General features: G+C 57.1%; 10 protein-coding genes across 10 annotated transcripts; 5 read left to right on the top strand and 5 right to left on the bottom strand.

The window, feature by feature from the left end:
* Positions 1-336: 336 nt before the first annotated feature.
* F5Z01DRAFT_357022 (uncharacterized protein) lies at positions 337-1,212 on the top strand. The gene has a single exon (XM_046259275.1). The coding sequence runs from the start codon at positions 465-467 to the stop codon at positions 981-983; it is 519 nt and encodes a 172-aa protein (XP_046114445.1). The 5' UTR covers positions 337-464; the 3' UTR covers positions 984-1,212.
* On the top strand, positions 934-2,900 carry F5Z01DRAFT_665804 (serine hydroxymethyltransferase). The gene is made up of 2 exons (XM_046264179.1): positions 934-1,161; positions 1,220-2,900. The coding sequence occupies exons 1-2, from the start codon at positions 1,060-1,062 to the stop codon at positions 2,573-2,575; spliced, it is 1,458 nt and encodes a 485-aa protein (XP_046114444.1). The 5' UTR covers positions 934-1,059; the 3' UTR covers positions 2,576-2,900.
* Positions 2,825-4,744, top strand: F5Z01DRAFT_665803 (uncharacterized protein). The gene has a single exon (XM_046264178.1). The coding sequence runs from the start codon at positions 3,072-3,074 to the stop codon at positions 4,734-4,736; it is 1,665 nt and encodes a 554-aa protein (XP_046114443.1). The 5' UTR covers positions 2,825-3,071; the 3' UTR covers positions 4,737-4,744.
* A 239-nt stretch (positions 4,745-4,983) lies between these two features.
* On the bottom strand, positions 4,984-7,360 carry F5Z01DRAFT_677646 (putative RNA-binding protein; the record flags this gene model as incomplete). Its single annotated transcript, XM_046265378.1, has 3 exons — positions 4,984-6,107; positions 6,154-6,333; positions 6,385-7,360. The coding sequence occupies 3 exons, from the start codon at positions 7,358-7,360 to the stop codon at positions 4,984-4,986; spliced, it is 2,280 nt and encodes a 759-aa protein (XP_046114442.1).
* Positions 7,361-8,078: 718 nt separating this feature from the next.
* On the top strand, positions 8,079-8,776 carry F5Z01DRAFT_677645 (uncharacterized protein; the record flags this gene model as incomplete). Its single annotated transcript, XM_046265377.1, has 3 exons — positions 8,079-8,317; positions 8,376-8,636; positions 8,692-8,776. The coding sequence occupies 3 exons, from the start codon at positions 8,079-8,081 to the stop codon at positions 8,774-8,776; spliced, it is 585 nt and encodes a 194-aa protein (XP_046114441.1).
* A 553-nt stretch (positions 8,777-9,329) lies between these two features.
* Positions 9,330-11,067, top strand: F5Z01DRAFT_357112 (putative calcium/calmodulin-dependent protein kinase type I). Its single transcript, XM_046259276.1, has 2 exons — positions 9,330-9,616; positions 9,687-11,067. The coding sequence occupies exons 1-2, from the start codon at positions 9,416-9,418 to the stop codon at positions 10,767-10,769; spliced, it is 1,284 nt and encodes a 427-aa protein (XP_046114440.1). The 5' UTR covers positions 9,330-9,415; the 3' UTR covers positions 10,770-11,067.
* On the bottom strand, positions 11,042-13,030 carry F5Z01DRAFT_357014 (aureobasidin resistance protein Aur1). Its single transcript, XM_046259274.1, has 2 exons — positions 12,314-13,030; positions 11,042-12,256 (listed from the first exon to the last, which is right to left on the bottom strand). The coding sequence occupies exons 1-2, from the start codon at positions 12,763-12,765 to the stop codon at positions 11,314-11,316; spliced, it is 1,395 nt and encodes a 464-aa protein (XP_046114439.1). The 5' UTR covers positions 12,766-13,030; the 3' UTR covers positions 11,042-11,313.
* Positions 13,031-16,267: 3,237 nt separating this feature from the next.
* Positions 16,268-16,897, bottom strand: F5Z01DRAFT_677642 (uncharacterized protein; the record flags this gene model as incomplete). The annotated part of the gene is made up of 1 exon (XM_046265376.1): positions 16,268-16,897. One exon carries the CDS (start codon positions 16,895-16,897, stop codon positions 16,268-16,270), a length of 630 nt encoding a protein of 209 aa, XP_046114438.1.
* Positions 16,898-17,103: 206 nt separating this feature from the next.
* F5Z01DRAFT_693857 (lethal giant larvae like, C-terminal-domain-containing protein) lies at positions 17,104-20,415 on the bottom strand (the record flags this gene model as incomplete). The annotated part of the gene is made up of 3 exons (XM_046266232.1): positions 17,104-18,084; positions 18,137-20,247; positions 20,297-20,415. 3 exons carry the CDS (start codon positions 20,413-20,415, stop codon positions 17,357-17,359), a joined length of 2,958 nt encoding a protein of 985 aa, XP_046114437.1. The 3' UTR covers positions 17,104-17,356.
* Positions 20,416-20,605: 190 nt separating this feature from the next.
* F5Z01DRAFT_665789 (uncharacterized protein) lies at positions 20,606-23,056 on the bottom strand. Its single transcript, XM_046264177.1, has 5 exons — positions 22,893-23,056; positions 22,583-22,817; positions 22,413-22,533; positions 22,104-22,364; positions 20,606-22,053 (listed from the first exon to the last, which is right to left on the bottom strand). The coding sequence occupies exons 1-5, from the start codon at positions 22,936-22,938 to the stop codon at positions 20,638-20,640; spliced, it is 2,079 nt and encodes a 692-aa protein (XP_046114436.1). The 5' UTR covers positions 22,939-23,056; the 3' UTR covers positions 20,606-20,637.
* Between the last annotated feature and the right edge of the window lie 94 nt (positions 23,057-23,150).

Raw genomic sequence — 23,150 nt, 5'->3', positions numbered from 1 at the left:
TGAATGCATCAGGCGGCGTCCTAAAAGCAGACTTTGGCGACGCATACACCATGATATACCAGTTTACGAGCGGCGACAGGCGCGGACAGATCTTTTGAGGTGGTCATTTGGCTTTTGGAAAGGAACATTATTTGGTCTGGTGTGGGCTTTTGTTGTCTCAGGAGAGGGGGGCAGGGGGCACATGGGAGGCTCGTGTGCAAGGTCGAGGGGCCGCGCGAGGGGAGCCTGGGTATATATCAAGTACACTACCTTTTAAACATAGGTGGCCAGCGATTTGGGGAGTAGAGCAGAGCAGTTGTAATGAACAGCCACTTGACGAAAGCGATGTTCTAGAATGCATGTGTGCAAGTGATGAATCATACATGGGGTAGAGTTTTAGTGTGATACTGAGGTAGCGAGAGGAACGAAAGATCACCAAATAGGATCGCCCATGATCAAAACTCCAACATGACAGACTAACTACTATGCTCGTTCTATATCTTGTTTCTTTCTTATACGTATGTACCCAACAATGGCACAGTGAAGGAGTTAATCTGGCTATCGTTCTCGCATGTAGGGTAGGTGCCCTGCAGCGTAAATTGACGCATGCCAGTCCGGATCTCGCCAAGTCGAGGTCAGGCTCCTCGTTTGCCCAGAATTACCACTCAATGCCCATGAGTAACGCAGTTATACTTACTGCTACTGTGTATCAGTGTTTCAAAAGCAAATTGTACATAATTGTATGGCCAGCTCATGCTGCTGTTGAACCACAGACGAAGAGATGCCCTCAAGGTTCGACTGTCAGTCTGTTAGTGCCCCGCACCATCGCCACAGGGTCCTCGAGTCAGAGGCGCGCAAAATTCGACCCCGCCACGGCCGATCTCGCTGCTGCACTAACAAACCTACCGAAAGCGTGCAGAGAAGAGCTTAGCTCCAGTCTGTCCTTCCTTCCTCCGTCCGATTTTTTTTCTCTCCCGCCGTTTCTTTATAACGCATCCCCTTGACACCTTCTCTCCCGGTCTTCTATTCAAGGATCAATTTTGTCTTCCACAGATTCATACTCTTCCCACCACCGTCACAATGGGTTCCTCTATCAACGCTGACTATGCCCTGTCGGCTGCCCACAAGGAGATGCTCGAGAAGAGCCTCCTCGACTCGGACCCCGAGGTCGCTGAGATCATGGTGCGTTTGAACCTGCCAACCCAATCGAGATTATGCCGTGTCTAACATATCCCCCCAGAAAGATGAGGTCCAGCGCCAGCGCGAGTCGATCGTCCTGATCGCCTCCGAGAACATCACCTCCCGCGCCGTCTTCGATGCCCTGGGTTCGCCCATGTCCAACAAGTACTCCGAGGGTTACCCCGGTGCCCGCTACTACGGTGGCAACCAGCACATTGACCAGATCGAGCTGCTTTGCCAGCGTCGTGCCCTGGCTGCCTTCCACCTCGACCCCGAGAAGTGGGGCGTCAACGTTCAGTGCTTGTCCGGCAGCCCTGCCAACCTCCAGGTCTACCAGGCCATCATGCCTCCCCACGGCCGCCTAATGGGTCTTGACCTGCCCCACGGTGGCCACTTGAGCCACGGCTACCAGACCCCCCAGCGCAAGATCTCGGCTGTCTCGACCTACTTTGAGACCATGCCCTACCGCGTCAACCTCGACACGGGCATCATCGACTACGACCAGCTCGAGAAGAACATTGTCCTCTACCGCCCCAAGGTCCTCGTCGCCGGTACCTCTGCTTACTGCCGTCTGATCGACTACGAGCGCATGCGCAAGATCGCCGACCTTGTCGGTGCCTACCTCGTCGTCGACATGGCCCACATCTCGGGTCTGATCGCCGCCGAGGTCATCCCCACTCCCTTCCTCTACGCCGACATTGTCACCACCACCACCCACAAGTCCCTCCGTGGTCCCCGTGGTGCCATGATCTTCTTCCGCAAGGGCGTCCGGTCCGTCGACCCCAAGACCGGCAAGGAGACCCTCTACGACCTCGAGAACCCCATCAACTTCTCCGTCTTCCCCGGCCACCAGGGTGGACCCCACAACCACACCATCACTGCCCTGGCTGTTGCGCTCAAGCAGGCTCAGACCCCCGAGTTCCGCCAGTACCAGGAGAAGGTTGTGGCCAACGCTAAGTCGATCGAGAACAAGTTCAAGGAGCTCGGCCACAAGCTCGTGGCCGACGGCACCGACAGCCACATGGTCCTCCTCGACCTGCGCCAGCACGCCCTGGACGGTGCCCGTGTCGAGGCCGTCCTCGAGCAGATCAACATTGCCTGCAACAAGAACTCCATCCCCGGTGACAAGTCGGCACTGACCCCCTGCGGTATCCGCATCGGTACCCCCGCCATGACCTCGCGTGGCTTCGGCGAGAAGGACTTTGAGCGCGTCGGCCAGTACATTGACGAGGCCATCAAGATCTGCAAGGAGGTCCAGGGTGCGCTGCCCAAGGATGCCAACAAGCTCAAGGACTTCAAGGCCAAGGTGGCCGGCGGCGAGGTCGCCCGCATCAACGAGCTCCGCAAGGAGATCTCGGCCTGGACCAGCGCCTTCCCCCTCCCCGTTGAGGGCTGGCGTCTGGATGCCGGCATCTAAGCGTGATGTCCGGTGTCGGTAGAGGGAGGCCACTCGAATTTCATCAACAGAGTGGTCGTCGTGATGTGATGAGGCGCGGATCCCACCGGGTCCGCCCACGATATGTTCAACAAAGCATGCATTTTCAACAGGCGTTCCTTTTTGCGGTCAGTCAGTCAGTTTGAGAGGGAGAAACACAAGTACGTGCGAAATGGGAGTTATGCCACGGGTGGCAGGAAGCTGAAAAGAACTATATCCGTTTCCTTTGTACGATGATGGATATTTACGAATCGTCTTAACACGAGATACATATTTGAAATTGATACGGCTCAGGCCATCAAACCTACCGATGCAAATGTCCTTGATTTCGTGGTAGTGGTGGTACATTTGGTGACGTGCATCCCTGTCGCCGATCCGCCCACGTCAGTAAATCCAATTCCACTTCACCTCACTCACTCACCGAACGCCGTCACCACCAAGACACTAACAACAGCACACGTCCAGGAGCCGCGGGAAGATGGGCTGGCCCTATCGCTTCGTCACCCTCTCCGACGAGGAAAAGGCCCTCCGTCGTAAAGCCCTTGACACCTACGCCGCCAAATCCCACCTGTCCATCTTCCTCCCACCACTCATCCTCCTCATCATCCGCCTCGTCCTGCTCGTCATCGACCGCGTGCAGAGGAAGCAGGCCCAGCGCGGAGGACGCTACCAGTCCGTCCCCGGCTCGCCCATCGCCAAGGCCCATCGTTTCGGGAACTGGGGTCTCCTCCGCACGCGCGTCGTCAAGATCGGGTGGTGGCTCGAGGATGACATTGTCCGCGACGCGAGCTGGGGCCAGAGGGACGAATGGATCCTAGGCCTCGGATGGCTGGCCTGGCTTCTCACGCTGTGCGTCCTCGACACAGGCCATGACTTTCTCCATCTTACCAAGCGCTTCGGCCTCGTTGCCTGCGCGCAGCTACCGGGGCACTACCTCCTCTCGCTCAAGTCGCCCATGAGCCTGGTGTCGCTCGTGTTCCGCACGTCGCATGAGAGGTACAACCGGTACCATCGCGTGCTGGGTCGGGTGCTGTACGTGCTCCTCGTGCTGCACGTGGCCTTTTACAACTACTATCTGTGGGAGAGCGGGATATGGCTCAAGCGCATGCTGGCGCCCGTCGTCTTCGCAGGCGTCGTCGCCTCCATGGGTCTCCACGCTCTGGGTTTCACCTCCATGACGGCTGTAAGGCGGTACTCTTACCGTCTCTTCGTCATCACGCACCTCGTCACGGCCTTGTCGCTGCCGGTCTTGATCTTCTTCCACGCCCCAAGCGCAAGGGTGTATCTCGTCGAAGCACTCGTCGTCTTCCTCTGCGACCTTGCCGCGCGCAAGCTGTGCACGACCCCCGCCACCTCCACGTTGGAGAAGATCCCCGGAACCGATCTCGTCAAGATCGTGGCGACGATTAGGCACGACAAGATGGCCAAGTTCCAGGCTCGCCCGGGCTCCCACGTATACATCAACCTCCCAGCCGCGTCACGCCCTTCCCAGAACCCTCTGTCGCCCGACTCCCTGCTGTACGAGTTCATCTTCAACCCCTTCACCGTCGCGTCCGTCCAGGAAAACACCGATACACTGACATTGGTGGCCCGGTCGCGGAACGGTCCCTTGACGCGGTATCTCAGCACCCAGTCTTCCCTCGTCATCAACATCGAGGGCCCGCACGGCGCGGCGGGCAAGTATCTGCATCGCACGCTCTCGGGTCAGTTTGATAGGATATTGCTTCTGGCAGGTGGTGTGGGTGCCACTTTCACCCTCCCCGTCTACCGGGCCATTCTCAAGGACAATCCGAGCGCAAAGGTCAGCATGGTGTGGGCGATCCGCTCCGCAGCCGATGCCACATGGGCACCCGAGGTGTTGACCGATGACAACGTGCAGCTGTTCCTTACAGGTGACATGGGTCTGGCGCCCGGTCCGGAACGTAGTGTCGCTGCCGAGTCGATAGAGATGTCGGGTAGGAATAGGAAGAGACCTGATGTGGGCCAAATCGTGGACGAGACTTTCAGCAAAGGCCGCGAGGAGAGTGTCGCCGTGCTCGTGTGTGGTCCAAAGTCCATGGGCAAGGAAGCCCGAGAAAGTGTACGGGCATGGGTGACGAAGGGCCGCAAGGTGTGGTGGCACGACGAGGCGTTTGGTTGGTAGATATGCCATGCTCTAAGAGTTGAATGTGTATTCGAAGACTACTGAGGACAACCGTAGATGGTCCTCTCTAGATAGATAAAAAAAACAAGGGTATAATCATGGAAAGGATAGCCTTCCGTCCTTTGACCTGAGTGAAATCTATATCATGACCCGCACACCAACGAACGCCGGAAACACCCCTTAATTACTCCCACCTTTCCACACCTCATGCAAGACGAAAACAAAACTCCTCATGTCCTAGCTGGCGCTACCTATACTTGGCAAGCTGTGCCATGATGTTCTGCACCTGGGCTGCGCTATCCCCGGACTGCGCAGATTGTCCGCCGTACGGAGCGCCGTACTGCTGCTGAGGAGGGAGCTGCGTCTGGTAGTGCGCATGTTGAGGCGCTTGAGGATGGTGGGCTTGCTGCTGGCTATTCAGCGCGCCCAGAATGGCCCCAACGTCTGTCGAGCCAGGACCTGAACCAGAGGCTGCAGCGATGACCTGCTGAAGTGTCGCTGGATCCAGCTTCCCCATGATGGCGGCAAGATCGCCTTGAGAGGGTGCGGCTTGGTGGGCAGGGGCCTGTGGTGGAAATGCGTGTGGCTGGGCCGGGTACGCTTGGGGAGGCGCTCCGTAGTAGTTACCAGCAGCCGGTGGAGGTTGCTGCGGCTGCGGCTGATGGCCAACGTAGGGCTGCTGTCCGTAGCCTTGAGGAGCAGCGTACGGCGGCGGCTGGTATCCTTGGCGCGCATGAGATGACTTCTTGTCGAGGACGACGGCGGCGACAACGTGCGGCTCAAGGTCGGCATACTGATCGAAGCGAACATTGGCATTGCCGTTGGATCGGTCGAAAGCCAGCGCAGGAACTTTCCCCATGTTTTGTGCGCGCATGTCGAGCTCAATGACGGCATGCACGCCATCGGCTGCCTGCTGCTGTATGATCTGGTCCTTGCCACCAGCACGCGGGTCGATGTACATGCTCTTGACGGCCAGACCCTTGTCCTTGAAGGGCTGCTCGACCCAGGCGATGAAGTCAGGATTCAAGCCGGGGGAAAGCAAGAGCTGGACGTCGGGCACGTCAGGACCAAAGCGCCTCTGGGGCATGTCGGGTCCGGAGCCAGATGATCGATGACCATAGCCCATGGGGCTGCGCTGCCGATGAGCGTTGCCATGTCGTCCGTATTCAGGGGATCGGGACCGGTTGCGACGATCACCATAGCCACCGTCCCGCCCGTAGCCGTCGCTGTAGTTGCCGCGACGGGGAGAGTGGTTGCGTCCCCGGTTCTCATGCCTACCATTGCGACGAGAGTCGCGTCCACCGCGGTCGCGGTCAGGACTCCGTCGGTCGTTCTTCTTGCCCTTGTCCTGCAATTTGGAGATTTCAAGGTCTGGAGACGTCAGCTACATGTCTTGCAGTGGAGTGAAAGTACTCACGAATTCGTCGTCCCTTGACCTCGTAACCCTCTAGGTGTTGAAGGGCGCTAGACCCTTCTTGAACAGTGTGATACTGCACGAAACCATACGCAGACTTGAGCGAGATCTGCGCAAGTCTACCGAACCGGTAGAAAATGTCAAAAACATCACGCTTAGACACCTTGTCACTCGAAAGATTGCCTAGAAGGGTCAGCTACAAGATCGACTCTGGCCTGGCTCGGGGGTACTCACCAATGAAAATCCTGGAGCCTTCGGGAAATCTGTCCCACTGTGCTTCGGTCATGTACTGTCTCTCATCGGCGAGGAAGCGTTCCCAATTACGCTGATAATCATCTTCGGAGGTTGTGCCGGTAGCAGGGGCTTCTGCAGCGGGTTCCTGATCCTCAGTAGCAGGAGCTGGCGCACCTGGATGGTGCTGGGAGGGAAGAGAATTGCCGGGAGCAGCTGGCTGGGGCGGACGGGGAGGAAGAGAGGCTGCGGATGGGAGCGCAGCAGATGTTGGCATAGAAGGCTGTGAGTCCTGTTGTTCAGTTTCCGTGGGTGCTGGGGCAGTTGGGTTGTCATGGCTAGTAGTAGTGCTTGTGGTGGGGTGTTGTTGGGCAGTGATATCAGCCACCAGCTGATCAATGGCAACATCTGCTGCCGTAGGCTGCTCGTTGCTGGTCTGGGCAGCTTCGTGCTCGGCCTTCTCAGCGGAGGCACTCACATCTCTCGACTGGGTGTCTTTGGGCACGGGCTTGTGGGCGCCCAAGTCCCCTTGATGTTGTGCGCGCGCGACGTCCTCTGGCTGCTGTTCGTCCTCGGCGCCTTCTTCCGGGTTTATGGGCGAGTCAAATGTGTTGGCGTAGTCATCATCGTTGCCATCATCTTGGGCTGGCTGTGCTTGGGCTGGCGCAGTATTGTTGGCGAGCTCCTCGGCAGCCTCATCGCCATAAGGGTCATCGTCGTCGTCTACAACGTCTTCGTCGGCGGCATCGTGGGCGCCAGCCTTGTGCTCCTGGGTCTCGGGGACACTGCTGGTGTTGAGGTCTGCGACCGCGACCTGGCCGTTGGTGGCAGCAGCCGCGGCGACCATGGCGTCAATCGTATCGACGGTGTCTTGGAGGGTGGGCACCACGAGCGGCGAGGCTGTATGCAAGGGCGATGGGGATACGGGGGACAAGCTGGCAGCACTGGCCTGAATTTCAGCCTCGGGGTGCTCTGTCATCAAAGCTGGGTTGGTTGGGCAGTACGAAGTAGTGGGTGATGGGGGCGCAGAAGGCCTCGATGGAAATCGAGAGCAGGAAGTAAGTGGGATGGCTGAAGACCGCGACGGGTTTTTTTTTTCTTCTGGCCTTTTTGATGTCTCTCTGTCTCTCGCAATCAGGGTCGCGTTGGCAAGCCGGTGGGTTGGTAGAGTTCGAGCGAATCTTGGGGCCGGTGCAAGATAAGCTCGAGGCAGGTCTTTCTGGTCGCGGGCAGGAGCAGGCTCGGGTGGTGAGGAGATACAGCAAGCAGTGATAGTATTGAGATTATCTTGAGGTTTGAGGCTGAGTGTGAAGCACCGAACGCAATTGTGACCCTAGATTCGATTCGAGATAGAGTCGACCCGGGACGAGTATGATGGGCAGTGGTGGTGGTGAGGCGGCAGGATGGTGAAGTGGGATGGGAGAATGGCGCGCGAAAAGCAACATGGACTGATTTCTTCACTTTGCTGGGTGCTGAGGGAGGAGCAGTGGGGCAGCTCCAGCGCCGGAGCTTCCAAGTTCAGTTGCGCCTGGAAGGTTGAAGCTGCGTCACTTGGGTGGGTGGCCCCAATCTGGCAGGCGGTGTGACACCTGTCTTGGCAGAATTAGGCACCTTGGATGAGGTACACAGCAGCGTCAATACTCGCTCGCAGTTATCAATCCACAGGAATTACTGGCTCTTCTCGGCTTGATAATGTCATGAACCGCCAGTTTAGCTCTCGGGCATGGCAGCCACTGATTAGCAGCCGCAGCCGGCCGTTGTGGCTCCCTCGAGGCGCAACGCGCTTCAAGCAGCATGAGGCCTTCGATGCCCGTTTGGACAGAGACACGCTGGCAGAGACTCGCGCGTGGTTCGCCGGCTTCAACGAGGACCAGCTGCCCAGGGGAAGTACTTCGTTTGCGCGGTCCAGCGGTGCTGGTGGGCAGCATGTCAACAAGTGAGTGCTCACTTTTTATCGAGCTCGTGGTTTACGAGAAGCTGATGGGATCGTAAAGGACCGAGACCAAGGCGATAACCGTCTTTCCCCTATATGAGTTGCTGGCGATCCTGCCCAAGACTCTACACACACACGTGAGGGCGTCGCGCTACTACACGGCAAACAATGACTCCCTGACGTTCCATGCCCAAACGTCGAGGTCGAGGAACGCTAACATGGAGGAGAACCGTGACAAACTGGTGGCCGAGATCAAGCGCATCTACCACGCCAACACTCCAAACGAGACGAGCCAGGACAAGAAGGACAAATATGAGGAAGTGTCAGTGCGCATGATGTGGTTTGGACTAAGACGTGCAGCTAATGAACAGTTGCAGATCCAAAAAGTTCCACGAGACCCGGGTCAAGAGCAAAAAAGTACTGAGCTCCAAGAAGCAGGCGCGCAGAGGATCTGCGGATTGATGAGTAGAGCGTACAATCACAAGACCTGTAGCTACATTAGCTTGCTCATCTTTATTACGGAACACAGTGGGCATTCCCCGTCACAATGACACCAATATTGCGCAAAGCTCATACAGGCAGCTTGCCTCGTCCTGCCCGGCAGTGAATCATCGCATCGGCTCAAGTTTGTGCTTCTTCAGCCGCGCAATCAGTTCAGACTGCCTTTTGACGCCCAAGTATGCCATTCTTTGTTGGGCTTGTCTGACAGAGTGACAGACGTTCTACTTGTCCCGACATCGCTCCAGTCCAGTCCGGCCCAGTCCAGTCTCTTTCCCCACCTTTGTGAGCCTGAGCCTGGGCCTGCGTCTTGGCCCGCCCGCCTGGCCTGGTCCCCATCAAATCCAAGCATCGTTCTTCATCTCTATCACAGCATCCATCGCGACATTGCCAAGCATTCAATCGCGAACATTTTTTTCATTTTCACCTAGACAATCGCCAAGTACGCAGATATCGTCCCACGAGCCCAAGCCGCTGCGAGACAGTCCTGCGCGTCACACCGCTGTGTCGCTCCTTGTACCCCGCGGGGGGAAAGGCTCCAAGCGAGTACTATTATCTCACGACATTTCTCCGTCCACTCGATAAGCAACACAAATCGCTACCATGGCGACCCAGCATCGAACGCAACCGCGGAAACCGCTCGGCCAGCCAGCGCCGCAGGTCCAGCCGTGTCGATACAAGGTCGGCAAGACGCTCGGCGCGGGGAGCTACTCGGTCGTCAAGGAATGCGTCCACATCGACACCGGGCGGTATTATGCCGCCAAGGTGATCAACAAGCGCCTCATGGCCGGACGAGAGCACATGGTGCGCAGTATTCCTCTTTCAACTCCACAGATTCATGTGCCAAACGTACAGAGACTGACCCCGATCACAGGTCCGCAATGAGATTGCCGTGCTCAAAAAGGTGTCCATGGGCCACCAGAACATCCTCACCCTCGTCGACTACTTTGAGACCATGAACAACCTCTACCTGGTCACCGACCTGGCCCTCGGCGGCGAGCTCTTTGACCGCATCTGCCGCAAGGGTTCGTACTACGAGTCGGACGCGGCCGACCTCATCCGCGCCACCCTCTCGGCCGTCGCCTACCTGCACGACCACGGCATCGTCCACCGCGACCTCAAGCCCGAGAACCTCCTGTTCCGCACGCCCGAGGACAATGCGGAGCTCCTCATCGCCGACTTTGGCCTCTCGCGCATCATGGACGAGGAGCAGTTCCACGTGCTGACCACCACCTGCGGCACCCCGGGCTACATGGCCCCCGAGATCTTCAAGAAGACGGGCCACGGCAAGCCCGTCGACCTCTGGGCCCTCGGCGTCATCACCTACTTCCTCCTCTGCGGCTACACACCCTTTGACCGCGACTCGGACTTTGAGGAGATGCAGGCCATCCTCAACGCCGACTACTCCTTCACCCCCGTCGAGTACTGGCGCGGCGTCTCCAGCCACGCCAAGGACTTTATCACCCGCTGCCTCACCATTGACCCCTCCAGCCGCATCACCGCCCACGAGGCCCTGCAGCACCCCTTTGTCGCCGCCCGCCTGCCCTCCGACGGCGCCGGCGAGAATCTGCTGCCCGCCATCAAGAAGAACTTCAACGCTCGCAGGACCCTCCACACCGCCATCGACACCGTCCGCGCCATCAACAAGCTGCGCGAGGCGCAGAACATCCTCATGGACGGCGCCAAATCCCACGAGCCGCAGCGCGGTAAGGCTACGCCCCCTGTGGCTGGGGCCGGGGCGGCGGCGACGACGACGGCAGCGGCCCCTGGCGGGCCGAGGAAGGATGATAGCGCCATCTCCATGGGAATGGATAGTACCTACGGCACGGGGAGCGCTGGTGACGGCGATGTCACCATGGGAGGCACGACGGTGCCGGCTGTGCTGCATCCTGGCAACGCGGCCAACAAGGCTGTCGAGGCGGGCAAGGGCCTGTGGAGCGCCGCGTCGCGGAGGTGATATTTACGTGATACGATACGATGAAGAGAAGTCAAAGCGCAGGGCGCTGCAAGATGTATAGGTGTGCTGCGCACACACGTATGGCTCACAGCGAGTATTATCCCAAATGATAGATGAATATGTTTTGGCGTTTGAAGTGTTTTTTGTTTGTTTGAACGAGTAACTAGGTATTAGGATTGACCTCTCGTGGCTACTCGCCCATGTTAGGTGCTCTTTCTCTCCTGATCCGGTGTCAAGCGACTGTCCAGGTGCCGCGCACCATATTACACCTCAGAAACTAAAGTATATACGTTATCAAGTAAGCCCATGTCCATTCTCTATGGAACACGGTATGCGCCTCATGTCCGAATTAGGGTCCCCGTGGGGTGTATACACAAAACGCCTGAATGCACTGTTCCCCCCCGCTGTGTTGATGCTATTCGTATGGTATTCTCTCATGGGAGAGAGAAATAAATGAAAAAGAGGCCGTGAGGAATGAAGAGGTATCGCACGTCGTGAAGAATCGGCCGTCAAAAATAGTAGTAGTGTCACACAAGTCGCTCGCTCATCGCGAGGAGAAGACCTCGGACAGCTCAATCTCCCGGGGCTCAGGCTTGGCGTACCAGCCAGCCTGTGCCTCGAAGCCCTCGGAGCTCGATGTGGGTGTCGTTGGGCTGAGGGTGCCGCTACCGGATGTCCAGCTCGATCCGCTGCCCAGTGTCCAGCCGTCGCTCGAGCTTTCGCGTCGCTGGCTCAGCTGGCCAGCTCTGAAGTAGGACCCATCACGCTCCTCGTCAAAGAGCTCGGCAGCGTGGCCTATTTCGACAAACTCATATTCCCAGCGTAGGAGCTTGCCCTCCTGACGGCGGGGCAGGTAACGGGCGCGGGCATAGTAGAAGAAGATGGCCGCGATGAGGCCACCGCCAACCAGATCGACAGCGTAGTGGTGGCTCAGGTACATGGTGGCCCACCACACCCAGGCCGCGTATAGACTGAAGGCGACGCGGAACTGGGGGAAGCAATGGCTCATGAAGAGGGCCTCGAGGACAGCGTTGGCGGCGTGCAGCGAGGGGAACGCACCAAAGGGAAGCGGCGCATTGGTGAAGTTGGTGGTGTAAAGATCGAAGCCAAAGATGGCATCGAGACGAGCCAGGCCCGCGGGCGAGCCAGGCATGCCGTACTCGGCCGGTGTGAGACCGTGCTCATTCTCGTACCAGGGAGGTGTGCAGGGAAAGCACAGCTGGATTGTGACGCCGAGGATGCTCATCCACCCAAAGGCCTTTGCAAACACGGGCGTCGTGCCAGGCGCGGCGAAGATGAACATGGCGATGGAGCAAGCGAGCGGCGCTGCAAAGTGGATGATGCCATAAGGAAGCCAGGCAAGGATATCGAGGATGGGATGCTGATGCGCGGACAGGATATTCGAGAGGTTGGCGCCGTAGAGCACGTTTTCGAGGGCTGGAAGCACGCGGACCCAGATGTGAGGTCGGTAATCGTAGGGGATGAATCTGCCTGTGTCAGCCTGCTGCCAAGTTGAACGGCCGAAGCCAGGATACGGTGCTTACCTGCTGCTAAAGAAGTACAACAGCCAGATCCAGATCATCATCGATGGCCGGAAGAACTGCCCGGTTGCTGGCATGAGCAGAATCCACAGACTGCCCATGACGGCCAGCAACTTGATGGTCGGTGCCGGCGGCGAGATCCAAAGCGAGAAGAGCGACAATGCGGCGAGGAAGACATACTGGAGATCCCAGGTTGTGTAGTTGCGCCTCTGTAGTTGCCTCACACCATCCCACAAGCTGAACGAGGTCTGGAGGTTGGTAATGTTGTCGACGCCCGGCGGCAGAATCTTTGACTTTGATCGAGCACGCGGTCGTCCCCCATGCTGCTGCTGCTGTTGCTGCTGGTACCAAGCAGGGAGACGGCTGAGAATGGCGGCATGGAGGCCGTCTGAAGGGAGGTATGGCAGCGACAGCTTCGGCTTTACGCCTGGCACAGGACCAGGGAGCTTGCTCATGATTAGGTGATCGGTGGCAGTATTATCGAGGTATGGCGTTATCGAGTACAGTTGCTGTTGATGTTGTAGGAGAGCCGGTGTGCGAGATGCTTACTATCGCAGTTCCAAGAAATGCAAGCCGGATGTGAAGCTGCTTTGCGGTCCGGAGAGGGATGGAAGTAAGGGGTACTGGAGCCTGGAGGATCTGACAGAAACCAGGATGGACGCTGATGTCGTGACGACGCGCCAAGGCTTTGCGTACCGTGAGGTGAAGCAAGTGCGCACGAGGACTGGAGGTGAACTACTACCTGGAGGGAAGGTACATGTAGTGAGGTACCTTGCTTGCTCGCGTGCTCACCACTGGCTCCCTCGTTTGTGAGGATGGGATGGACGAGAAAGAAGGACAGACCACGACGAGGCAGAAGAAGCTGGGAAAGGAGAAGGGTGAAGGTTTAGACTCCCAGTCTCACCTTATTAGAAAGCCAAAAAAGACACGAGTGACGAGCGATGAGCAAAGAGCAATAGCGTGGCACGACCAGGCCAAGGATTGATTAGTCGGGCTTCGGGCTCCTGTGGAGCGGAACTAAGAGTACTAAGCACCTGGGCAGCTGGCACGATTGTATCTGATGATCGGACTCTTCTGTACGATCATGGACATTTCTTACTGAAATCTGAGAGCTGTCGCCGAGGAATCGGTCTTCGGATGCTGCGGGAGAGGTACCCAGTACCTGAAAGCGCGTACCGGCTCCGCTGTAGCCCTGAATCCCGGCATTTTCTTCCTTCGGGGTACAGCTTCCAGGCTTTGACGGTCCCACCCTGTCAACTGGTGTACAGTGGTACATGCTTGTACAAGTAGCAAATCCATCATCCATCAGTCCAGGGCCAGCTCGACACCGAATGTCCGAAGTAATTATCGTGAGAGGCCCTGTCTGAGACTGAGGTGGCTGTCTGACAATTCAGCAGCACACTTCACCAGATTGATCATCTGCTGAGACCGAGAGCCTGGGCAGGCTCAATGTCTCGGACTCCATCGCTCGATTGTCACGGCGATTGTCAGCGAACATGGACACAGCCGTCAGCGCACGCGCGCGCGCGCGCAAGGTCGCAGCTAGCGGACCGCCCGGATCCCTTCAACACTCCGAGGGCCACTAGAGGATTGACTAAGCGGGCGGGCGCCTCACACACTCCAGTGCGTAGCTTGGGCGGGTACGCAAACCTAATTGGAATTAGACATAACCATGGCGACAATGCTAATAAGCACAAGAGGCCCATTCACAGTCACAGTCGGTGACACAGACTGGACTAGACCCAAGCACACACCACTGTCAGCGCCAAGCGTGGCATTCGTGCACAGAGTGCTCCTTGTCTGACTCTCCTGAGTCCTGGTCTGGTAACACCAGGCAAGGCGCACCGCAGCACTGGTCGTCTGACATGTCCCTACTTTTGGACTGCTCGCGCTGTGGCTCGCGTGCTCGCTCGCGACAAAGGGTGACCAGGCGGCTTTTTCCATGACAGCGACACCGATGTGCCAAGCCAGGGCGGAGAGGGCTTTCTGCCAATCAGAGCGCCCACTCTCGCTCTTGGCGCGGTTTACTCGGCACTCACGGGGTACTTGACCATGAGGTACCTCGACCTGCCAACGCCAAGTCCGAGACATGTCATCAATCCGGTTCAGTGCCCAGCCATTCTCCCTTTTCCACGCCGCCTTTCTCTCCTGCCAATTCTAAATTCTCCACCGTCAGGCTGCTTTTAGTTTTGACACAAAGCCTGCAGAGCCTACAGAGCCTCCAATCCAAGGCCAAAAGCGCGTATCCGTACAGCCTTAGCAGTACGGCCACAGATGCCCTCCCCTTCGATGACATCGTCATCTGCTGGACCAAACTCAATCATCAGAATGACGCAGCACGTGCCTAACATTCATTCTCAACACCACATGTTCTCGACAGCGCGGTGCGATCGACTATACTCGTCAACTTCATCCCCGAAACCCAGGTGCAAAAGTCGTCGCTGGCCTTCCGCGTAAGCCGGAGCTGCCTGACGAGGTTGAAATTGGCCCAGCATGAAAAAATGCGAGCACGCGACCATCCCAGCTGCCGCTTGTTTCGGCGTCTACGCAGAGCAGGGCCCCTGGTCAACTTGGGCGCGCTACCTCGATGGACGATCACCCGCCCGTCCACTGCGTCCAGGACTTCAGTGTCTCCACATGTCGCGTCGTAGATCCGAATCCGAATGCACGTTGCTCAACAATGCCTTGTTTTATTATTAATTCCCATGGGCCGTCCGGATCGGTACCTGCCTCTGCTTTGGTCGAAGCCCAGGGAAAACGACAAGCACTGATACTGATACTGACACTGACTATCGATAGCTTGGATCTTTCTTTCTTATCCTGCGAAGCTTGCTTGGGCTTGATGAGATCATCGCAAGCCTGCATGAGACGAGTATGCATCCGTAGTCTGCCCTCTTAAGTCTGGACTCTCGGCAGCCTCACATCCACCGATGCTTCGGGGACCACATTAATTATTACCAACGACGCGGACCACCGGCATCGTCCGGGCAGCCGCAGATTTCTCATCAAGACAGCAGACCAAGACGGCGACTCGGGCGGGCGAACCTGCTGCGGCCCCTTTTTTTTTTTTCAATCGAGCTTAATTTTTTGCCTTCTTTTTTTTCTGTTAGCCTCTGCTCCGTATCAATTTCCTATCTTTTCAGTCCTAGGCTAGTACGTATAGTACCTAGGCTCGGCGGACTTTCTTTCCCGCTGTTGCATCGCTGTGTTCACACTACCGACAAACTCCGCAATGTCAAATTACAGCGGTCAGATAGTGCACCCCCTCGGCCCAGCTCTCCTGGCCTGGGCCTTGGCGGCCACGGATTGACTCACGCTGGTCCAGTCTCCCATTTGCAGAGGCCACATACAGCTTGCAGCAGATCTCATGCATGCTACCGCGGCACTTGTCCCTAGGCCATGGTCGGCTGTAGCAAACATTCGACTTGTGTGATCATGTGCCAAAAGGTAGTCACACTGTACAGACAGCCGTTCAAAGCTTGCACCAGGCGCGGGCAGTAGAAAGCCTGCCGTTTCAAGTCAACGGCTGTCCTACCCTAGACCTAAAGAAGCTTCACACGCGCAGGTACGGAGTACCGTACACTTGTTCATAGACGTCTTGTAAAAGACATTTATTGCTCATCAGTGCTCGAGTTAAAAAATCTTTTGGATTCTATCTGAGCAGAAGAGAACGAGCTGACATCAAAGGAGCGCGACATCATCAGTGTCAAAGGCCCATGGGCCGTCAAGTGTCAATTTGCAGCTTCAGCCTTTCGATCATCACACAAATATCGATTCAGTCTTTACATTCCCAGTCAATGAGTGTATTAGTTGTTTTTCCTGTTCTTTCACCTGCCCCCAAGGCCTTTCGTCTATCAAAGAACGGACAAGGATCGTGGTCCAGCACAATCGCCATGATAGGGGATGATCAACACCCCCTATTCCCGTCCTCAACTTACCTTACCTGGCCATGCCTGCTCATGCGAGCGTCCTAAAAACAGGCGTGGCCACCATATGGCCCATCTCAAAGTTCATATCGTGACGGGCCAAGGACCTACCTCGGCCAGAGGCCACAGGGGGTGGTGAAACGCTACGTTGATCAAAGTCAGCAGTATCAAAATCATCAACATCATCATCACCGTCTTCGTCGACTAGCACAGCCTTGTGCGGCATGTACATCTGCTTCTCCCCCCGCGTCGGGGTCACAACGACACCATGACCGGTGCAGACGGTACCCACCACAGTCTCATCATCGTCGTCGCTATCATCACCCACGACAAAAGCCGGACCATTGAGAATTCGTCCGCTAGTTTGGATGCGGGGAGACGCGACCCGGGAACCACCACGTGCATGCTGCGAGTTCATGAGCTGCGCTTCAATGTCGTCCAGCTGGTCGTCGCGGCGACGCACGGCTTCCATGAGCTTCTGCGCGAGCTCCACGGCCTTGACGCCCTGGCCGCGGACCTTCCAGTAGCGCCAGTTGATGTAGCCTAGAGAACCGATGAGGGCGATGAGGGTGATGATGAGGGCGGAGAGGGTGATTTGGTAGACGACCATGTGTGCGGCGTGGTCGTCAACGCGAGGGGCATCCATGGTGGTGGAGGGCATTGTGGCGGTTGTGAGATAGGTGTTTTGATGTGGCTTTTCGTGCGAGAGAGACAAGACTAAAAACGCGTCAGAGACCTGTCTGTCTGATACTGCTAGGGTTCTTTGAGTGAATGTTGGTGAGGATGAAGGGGAAGAGAGAGGACACTGAGTATGCTCGAGGAGATATATATAGGGTGGACTGGCGTTCCGCAACGGTGACCGCGCTGTTCGTTGCAGTGGCCATGTTGTTCATTCACCGTCACAAGGACGAACAGATGCAGTTGTTTGCCTCGCGATAGGCGGCCAGCTGTTCTTGGCGGAACAGGTCGTCAATCTAAACAGAAAATTCACTCGACTCGTAGATGTGAACACGAAACCTTGTGAATGCCGCGAACACGACGCCCCAACCTGCTGTAATGTCTCTTTGGTATCAATGCTGAATAGTGAGCCCAGAACGAACGCCCGCGATCCCCGCCTCCTTCAAAAGAACTTGCTCTTCACGCTGTTCATGACAAAGCTCCGCTTCTGCTTGCTGATGTACTTGTTCACATCCGTCGCCCAGCCCTGGCTCTGCTGCTGCAGGCCATCCATGCTGTCCCCCATAATGTTCAGCTTCTCGGTGCGTTCGTTGAGCTGGCGCGTCAGGTAGTCGCCCCAGCCTTCCTGGCTTGGATTGGACGGACCGCCGGCCGCGCCGCTGTGGATGTTGCGCTTCTCCTGGGCCGCTGCCTCAAGCATGCGCTTGCTGGCCGGCCTGTCCGGGCCACCGACGAGAATGTCCAGATCCAGCGGCGACACGTATTGCGTGCCCGAAATCCATTGTAGATTCGAGATTGTGGGCCGCGGAGGACACTCCAGCTTGGGGTTGATCATGGTGTCTGGCGACTGCTGCAGCGATTGACCAGAGCCCCAGCAATGAATGACAGCCATCTCACTCGGCCCCGTCCGCGCAAAGACATCCCCGGTGGGCGTCACGGTCGTATTGGTGCTCCTGCCCGCGTCGATCATGGGCAGCGGCGCGCGGCCAATCTCTTTCAACCCGGGGATAGAAAAGGCGCGGGCTGTCTGGTCGCCAAAGACGCCAATCACCGCGAAGCCTTGCAGCTCCAGCTCGGCCACGCTCGCGGCGTCGCAGAGGATGTCGTCGAATTCTTTGGATGCGCCCTTTGAGTTGGCGGGACGGAAGATGCGGATCTCCTTCTCAGTCACTGTGTGGAGGTTAGTGATACAACTCATCTCAAAGGGGCCAGGATACAGTACCTGCTACGACGACACCGTTCACGGACCGGCCCTCACGTAGGCCGGCAACGCTAGCACCAGTTGCGACGGCCGGCTTGCCAGTATCTGCCTCAATGGGATTCAGAGAGATAATCTTGTCATCAAATGCGACGACACCAGCCAGCTGCACCGAGTACGACCCGTTTTGGCCCGGGAGTATCTTGAACGTGATGACCTTGCCGAGGTTCGTTCCGACGAAACAGCAGATGCTGGAGTACTTGTCCTCGTCCAGGGTCATGACGCCAAATTCAATGACAACAGGCCACTCTTTGGGCGGCGCATCTGATTTCGAGTGGTGTCCCTTGAGGAAGGATGTGCGCTTCTCTTGCTTGGCAAAGTCCGTCATGGGCGCCTGGTAGATGATGGCTGGGGTCCGCAAATCGATCAGCGACAGGAACCCAAGCTCTGAGCCGACAGCAACAAAGCCCACGTTGGATATTTGCACCGCAGTGATGGGACCTTGCATCATCTCGTACAGGACCAACGGGTTCAGGCCCTCCTTAAGAGCGGGCTCGGATCGGGAGCTGATGTCTGTCAAGCCCATGGGGTTCGGGTCAATGTGTTGTGGGCGTTCCGTCTTGCCGTAGAATCGATTCTGACCCCAGCGAAACACGACGACTTCCCCCGTGCGAGTGCCAACAACAAACTCGCCCGTGTTCCCGGCCATGTTCATTGTCGTGATTTCAATGTCGTCAAATCGGTTCAGCGTGCGCGCCATGTCGACCTGCAGCTGCTGCCCATTCTCAATCTCGTCCGCGTGTCCTGAGTCCCAGATCCTGATGGTGCTGTCGGCCTGGGCTGCCTGGATGATTGTGCGTTCCTCGAACCGCTTCCGCGGCCGAGGGCCCTCGGCACCTCCTTTGAGCAAGGGTTCGCCCTGATCGCGCTTCTCCATCATTGCCAGCCAGCGCGGCCTCTCGAGCGATGACACTTGAACTTTTGTGATGAAGGGGTGGACGAAGAAGGTTGAAGGGTGCAGCTGGTTCGTGGGGCTGATGGGGTAGCCAGAAGGGAACGTCATGGTAATGAGCTCTCCCGACGTCAAGAGGGAAATGATGGCGATGGGGTCCTGGGCACCGGCAAAGTAGGGTGATTCACGAGGGATGAGCAGGAATTTCTTCGCCTGAGCCCCAGCCGGCAAGGGCAGTTCTCTGTGAGTCTTCCCCTGAAAGTACTGCGCGAGCGATTGCCATGTCGCTGTGGCGTAGACGGGGGTCACGCCAAGATCGATAAAGGTCATGCTCTTTGGCGCAGCGCCAGCAGGCTGTCCCCCCGAAATCAAAAGGCCCGAGTCATCGCAGTTTTGCTTGCAGCACCACTTGATGTCAGTGATGGGCTCTGCAAAGATGGCCTGCGCAGACGTCGAGTTGGGCTGGTCAACGTGCATCTGGGTGAGGGTGCGCGCCAGCACGATCTTTTCTTCCCTGTGGTCCCAAAAGACCAGACTACCATCGTCGTGCACGGTGGCGACAAAGGTGCCGGACGGATGCCACAAGGCATGCGTCAGCCGAGGGTAGCGAATCTTGTCTGTGCCCACGTTGTTGCCTCCGCTGGCACCTGGAGGGACGCCATAATGGAGGAACTGGGTGGCCTTGTTCTGCTTGAAGGAGTAGACGACAGCGCCATGGCTGTATCCGATGAGCAGCTTGCCAATGTCGCGAGGATGCAAGGCCAGGGAGACGAGACTGACGGCGCGCACGTTGGGTTCCTTTTCCTGCCAAAAGTTCGGTAGTCGGAAAGCGCGGGATAGACTGATCCTATCCAAATCGTACGCCAGCACCTCTCCGTTCTGCAGGCCGACAAAGACCCAGTCTAGCATAGGGTCCGTCACAATCGAGACGATGTGGCCGGCAATCACCTGCGCGCCGATGCGTCCCCCCGTGTCGAGGTCCCAGATGGCGAGCTCGTTCTTGGAATCGACGCTGACGAGGCGGTTGCCGGTGAACTGCACGTCGTTGAAGGTCGTCGCACGCAGAGGCTCGAGAATCTTCTGCACTCTCCGCTGGCCAAAAACATAGATCTTGCCAGAGCCATAACTGCTCTCGCTCGTGCCGATAGCCAACAATGATTGCACGGGATCATATGCGAGGCAGCTGGATGACTGTCAGTTGGAGCTCGAGGGCGGGGAGACGCGCAACGCACCTGATCTGCGAGTTGATGCCGTACCGCGCCTGGTCATCTGGAGTGAAGAGCTCAGGACGGATACTGGCAGACAGGTCATTCTGGATGCCTGACTGCTTGCCGCGTAGGAAGGACGACATTTTGCGTTGGCCGACACAGGACCTTGAAGACGAGGAAGTGCCGTCGCATTTCCGTACTTTGTATGAACTTAAGCTCTTGTAGGCGTGGGGCACATGCAGGGTGCGGCAACGTCATGCACAGTGTGCAATGCGTGACAGGCGTCTCTAATCATACTGTACATTTCACGGCATTGCTTGGCAAGGTTGACTATGATTGAGTGAATGGCTGCATTGAGAGATTGTCTACTCGCCATTTTGACGACCGAGATCCCTCCTCACACGCCAGACTTTGGAACCGACTGGTCTCTTCTCGTGACCCCTGAGGACTTCAACCCACGGCACCTGGCCTACATCAGTCGCCTCTGTCACATCCTCTGGCTCCTTGTCCGAGACATCGTCGTCTGTGTCCTGGTCTTCAATCTGCAGGTGCGTAGTCGCATCGTCGTCCCCGGACTGGTAGTAGAGATCTTCTGTGTAGGCCCAGCTCGGGGCGTCGAATTTGCCATGAACAAGAACAAGATCCTGTTTCAGGCCCATGGCGGTGTCTATCTGGTCGAGTGACATGGGCGTCAAGAGCTGTAGGACCTTCCTTGCCGGGTCGATGCCACGCACCAGCACGAGTCCAATCGTCTTTGAGTAGCGAGGATTGAGACTTGCATCGTCCTGGTTCTGGATGAAGGGGATACCCTCGGGGGACTCGGAGATGGCGATGTCTGCAGAAGCCGAGTTCACTAGTTCACCGTAGGCCTTGCGGTCTTCGATCACCACCACGGCAAGCACCATGCCATTGATGGAGCTCGCGAGCAGATCGGCCGGTGGCTCGTAGTTGTAGCAGAGGACCCCCTTGATACCGGCCTTGGGCCCGGCGTAGCGAAGTTCGAGCGGTGGGTGTTGGCTCAGAGGCGACGGATTCCAGCCGAGTCTGCCCGAGTCAGGCGTAGGCTTCAGGTGAAAATACGACATTGTTTGCATGGCCCGCAGATGGGCGCCAGTGCGCGCTGTGAATTCCGACGGCTGAGATGGCAATGTCCTAAAGTTCTTGGCTGTCGCAGCTCGCAAGGAGTCGACCGTGTCCGCAGGGCCAAGTTCCGACATGTAAATGACCTCGTCAGGGGTCGTGTGCCGGATAATATCCTCCAACAACTCGAGACCAGTGCCGAGTATCCATCCTGGGGTGTTGATTATGAGCGGCACACCTTTGAGAGAGGCGGCGTACGTTGCGTACAGATCAAAGGTAGCGGCGCGATAGAGATCCGGGTCTGATGCTGGCGATACAGACGCAATAGTGTGGCAGCGCACGATCTGTGACGCCGCATTGGAAAAGCTCGGGTGCGTAAAGGAGGCACTGAGGTTTGGCTCCTTGACGTGCACAAGGGAGATTGTCCCAGGGAGTGCATACTCGGACTGACCTGGGTCGAGGTCCAGCAAAGCCACCCCTTTGTCAAGGAGGCCCTTGTCACCACTCCGAGTAATGAGTCGGTTCGCCAGGATTTTCGAGAACGTCGACTTGCCGGCGCTTTTTGGCCCGCACACGAGAGCAGTCAAAGCAGTGTTGTTCGTTCCAGGGGCTAGTAGGTTGTCTAGCTCTTTGTTCCACTCCGGAGGTGACTTGAGCTCCTGGATCACACTCTTCCTAGGGGCGTCTTCCGAGGTGTATAGCTGCAGAAAAACGTCAGTCCTGATTCCCTACTAGCTTGAGGACAACTCACAATGTCGAAAGACAAGCTGACAGGCTCGTTCCAGAGATTCCTAAACAATGGAGAGAGACGACCTAGCTGACGTAGAGCCGGAGCGCACGGATCCATGTGAATCTCCAGCCTGGTCTGCGGACGAGTCCTCAACACTGGAATCGCATGGCAGTATGGCGCGTGCAACCAATGTGTCTCGCCATCAGCCCGCAGAGTAGTCCCAGCTACGGTGACCTCTCCTTCGAGTACTCTGATCCCAAAGCTTCCGAGGACAAGAAAGCGCTGTTTCGTCAGACATACGAAAAGACATGCTTGTACATGAGCACTCACCTCGCTTTCTTTCAGCCGGAGCTCCGTGATGCCATTGGCATGTCTGCGGCAGTTGTTCTTGGATGGACGGAAGGACGACAGCTGCACCGATCTTGGCGTCGAGGAACCAGTGGAGTCCTCGCTGGGCTTCATGAGCTAACAGTTTCGAAGCGAATTTTCAGCCTTCTTACCTCTTCAGATGGCGAGCCTTGTTGCGCTGGGGCTTGCCTGGGCTCTCTGGCTGTCTCGCTGCCACAGAAGGGGAGTCGCCCTGCCTGCTCAAGCCCTGCAACACGCTGAAGGCATTGGAGTTGGACGGCAGAGCTCGTGGCTCAGGGGACGCAGGCGCACTGGTGGCGTCGCCGAGCGCATTGCCTTCGGCTAGTCGTCGTCTGGCAGAGAGCGCGGTGAGGGCGCTGACCGCAGCTGTAGCATCTGTTCATCAGCATGTGCTCTGAGCTCGAGGTGAGGTGAGGTGAGGTGAGAGGGAGCAGTAGTTACGTTGTGTAGCCTCTTGGTCTACCTTGCGCCGCTTGCTGGCAGACATGCTACGCGGGATGTCTGAGAGTGTGCAATGCCAGCATGAGAGCAGTCATGCTACATTTCCATAGAAGTATAAATTAGATGGCCGGTAATGTTGCAGTATTAGAGTTGAACAGTGAGCACGTACGGAGGACGAGTTCAAAAGTTATGCGTTGACGCTAAAGGCGCTAAGTCTGCATGTCGTTTAAATCCAGCTAGCTTTGGTGCAAATCCTAC

This window comes from Emericellopsis atlantica (genome assembly GCF_019669845.1).
Source record: "Emericellopsis atlantica unplaced genomic scaffold F5Z01scaffold_35, whole genome shotgun sequence".
In the NCBI taxonomy this organism is placed as follows: domain Eukaryota; kingdom Fungi; phylum Ascomycota; class Sordariomycetes; order Hypocreales; family Bionectriaceae; genus Emericellopsis; species Emericellopsis atlantica.
Note: the sequence above shows the minus strand (reverse complement) of the source record. Positions and strands in the feature narration are given on the sequence as shown.

What these genes read in the sequence shown, in the direction of transcription:
- F5Z01DRAFT_665789 (XM_046264177.1), bottom strand. Translation starts at nt 22,938, where the DNA reads ATGTCTGCCAGCAAGCGGCGCAAGGTAGACCAAGAGGCTACACAAC. An exon ending in AAGGCTCGCCATCTGAAGAG is followed by an intron (nt 22,534 to 22,582) that starts GTAAGAAGGCTG and finishes CATGAAGCCCAG; the next exon opens with CGAGGACTCCACTGGTTCCT. An exon ending in TCAGCTTGTCTTTCGACATT is followed by an intron (nt 22,054 to 22,103) that starts GTGAGTTGTCCT and finishes GTTTTTCTGCAG; the next exon opens with CTATACACCTCGGAAGACGC.
- F5Z01DRAFT_357014 (XM_046259274.1), bottom strand. Translation starts at nt 12,765, where the DNA reads ATGAGCAAGCTCCCTGGTCCTGTGCCAGGCGTAAAGCCGAAGCTGTCG. An exon ending in TTGTACTTCTTTAGCAGCAG is followed by an intron (nt 12,257 to 12,313) that starts GTAAGCACCGTA and finishes TGACACAGGCAG; the next exon opens with ATTCATCCCCTACGATTACC.
- F5Z01DRAFT_665804 (XM_046264179.1), top strand. Translation starts at nt 1,060, where the DNA reads ATGGGTTCCTCTATCAACGCTGACTATGCCCTGTCGGCTGCCCACAAG. An exon ending in CCGAGGTCGCTGAGATCATG is followed by an intron (nt 1,162 to 1,219) that starts GTGCGTTTGAAC and finishes ATATCCCCCCAG; the next exon opens with AAAGATGAGGTCCAGCGCCA.
- F5Z01DRAFT_357022 (XM_046259275.1), top strand. Translation starts at nt 465, where the DNA reads ATGCTCGTTCTATATCTTGTTTCTTTCTTATACGTATGTACCCAACAA.
- F5Z01DRAFT_665803 (XM_046264178.1), top strand. Translation starts at nt 3,072, where the DNA reads ATGGGCTGGCCCTATCGCTTCGTCACCCTCTCCGACGAGGAAAAGGCC.
- F5Z01DRAFT_357112 (XM_046259276.1), top strand. Translation starts at nt 9,416, where the DNA reads ATGGCGACCCAGCATCGAACGCAACCGCGGAAACCGCTCGGCCAGCCA. An exon ending in TGGCCGGACGAGAGCACATG is followed by an intron (nt 9,617 to 9,686) that starts GTGCGCAGTATT and finishes CCCCGATCACAG; the next exon opens with GTCCGCAATGAGATTGCCGT.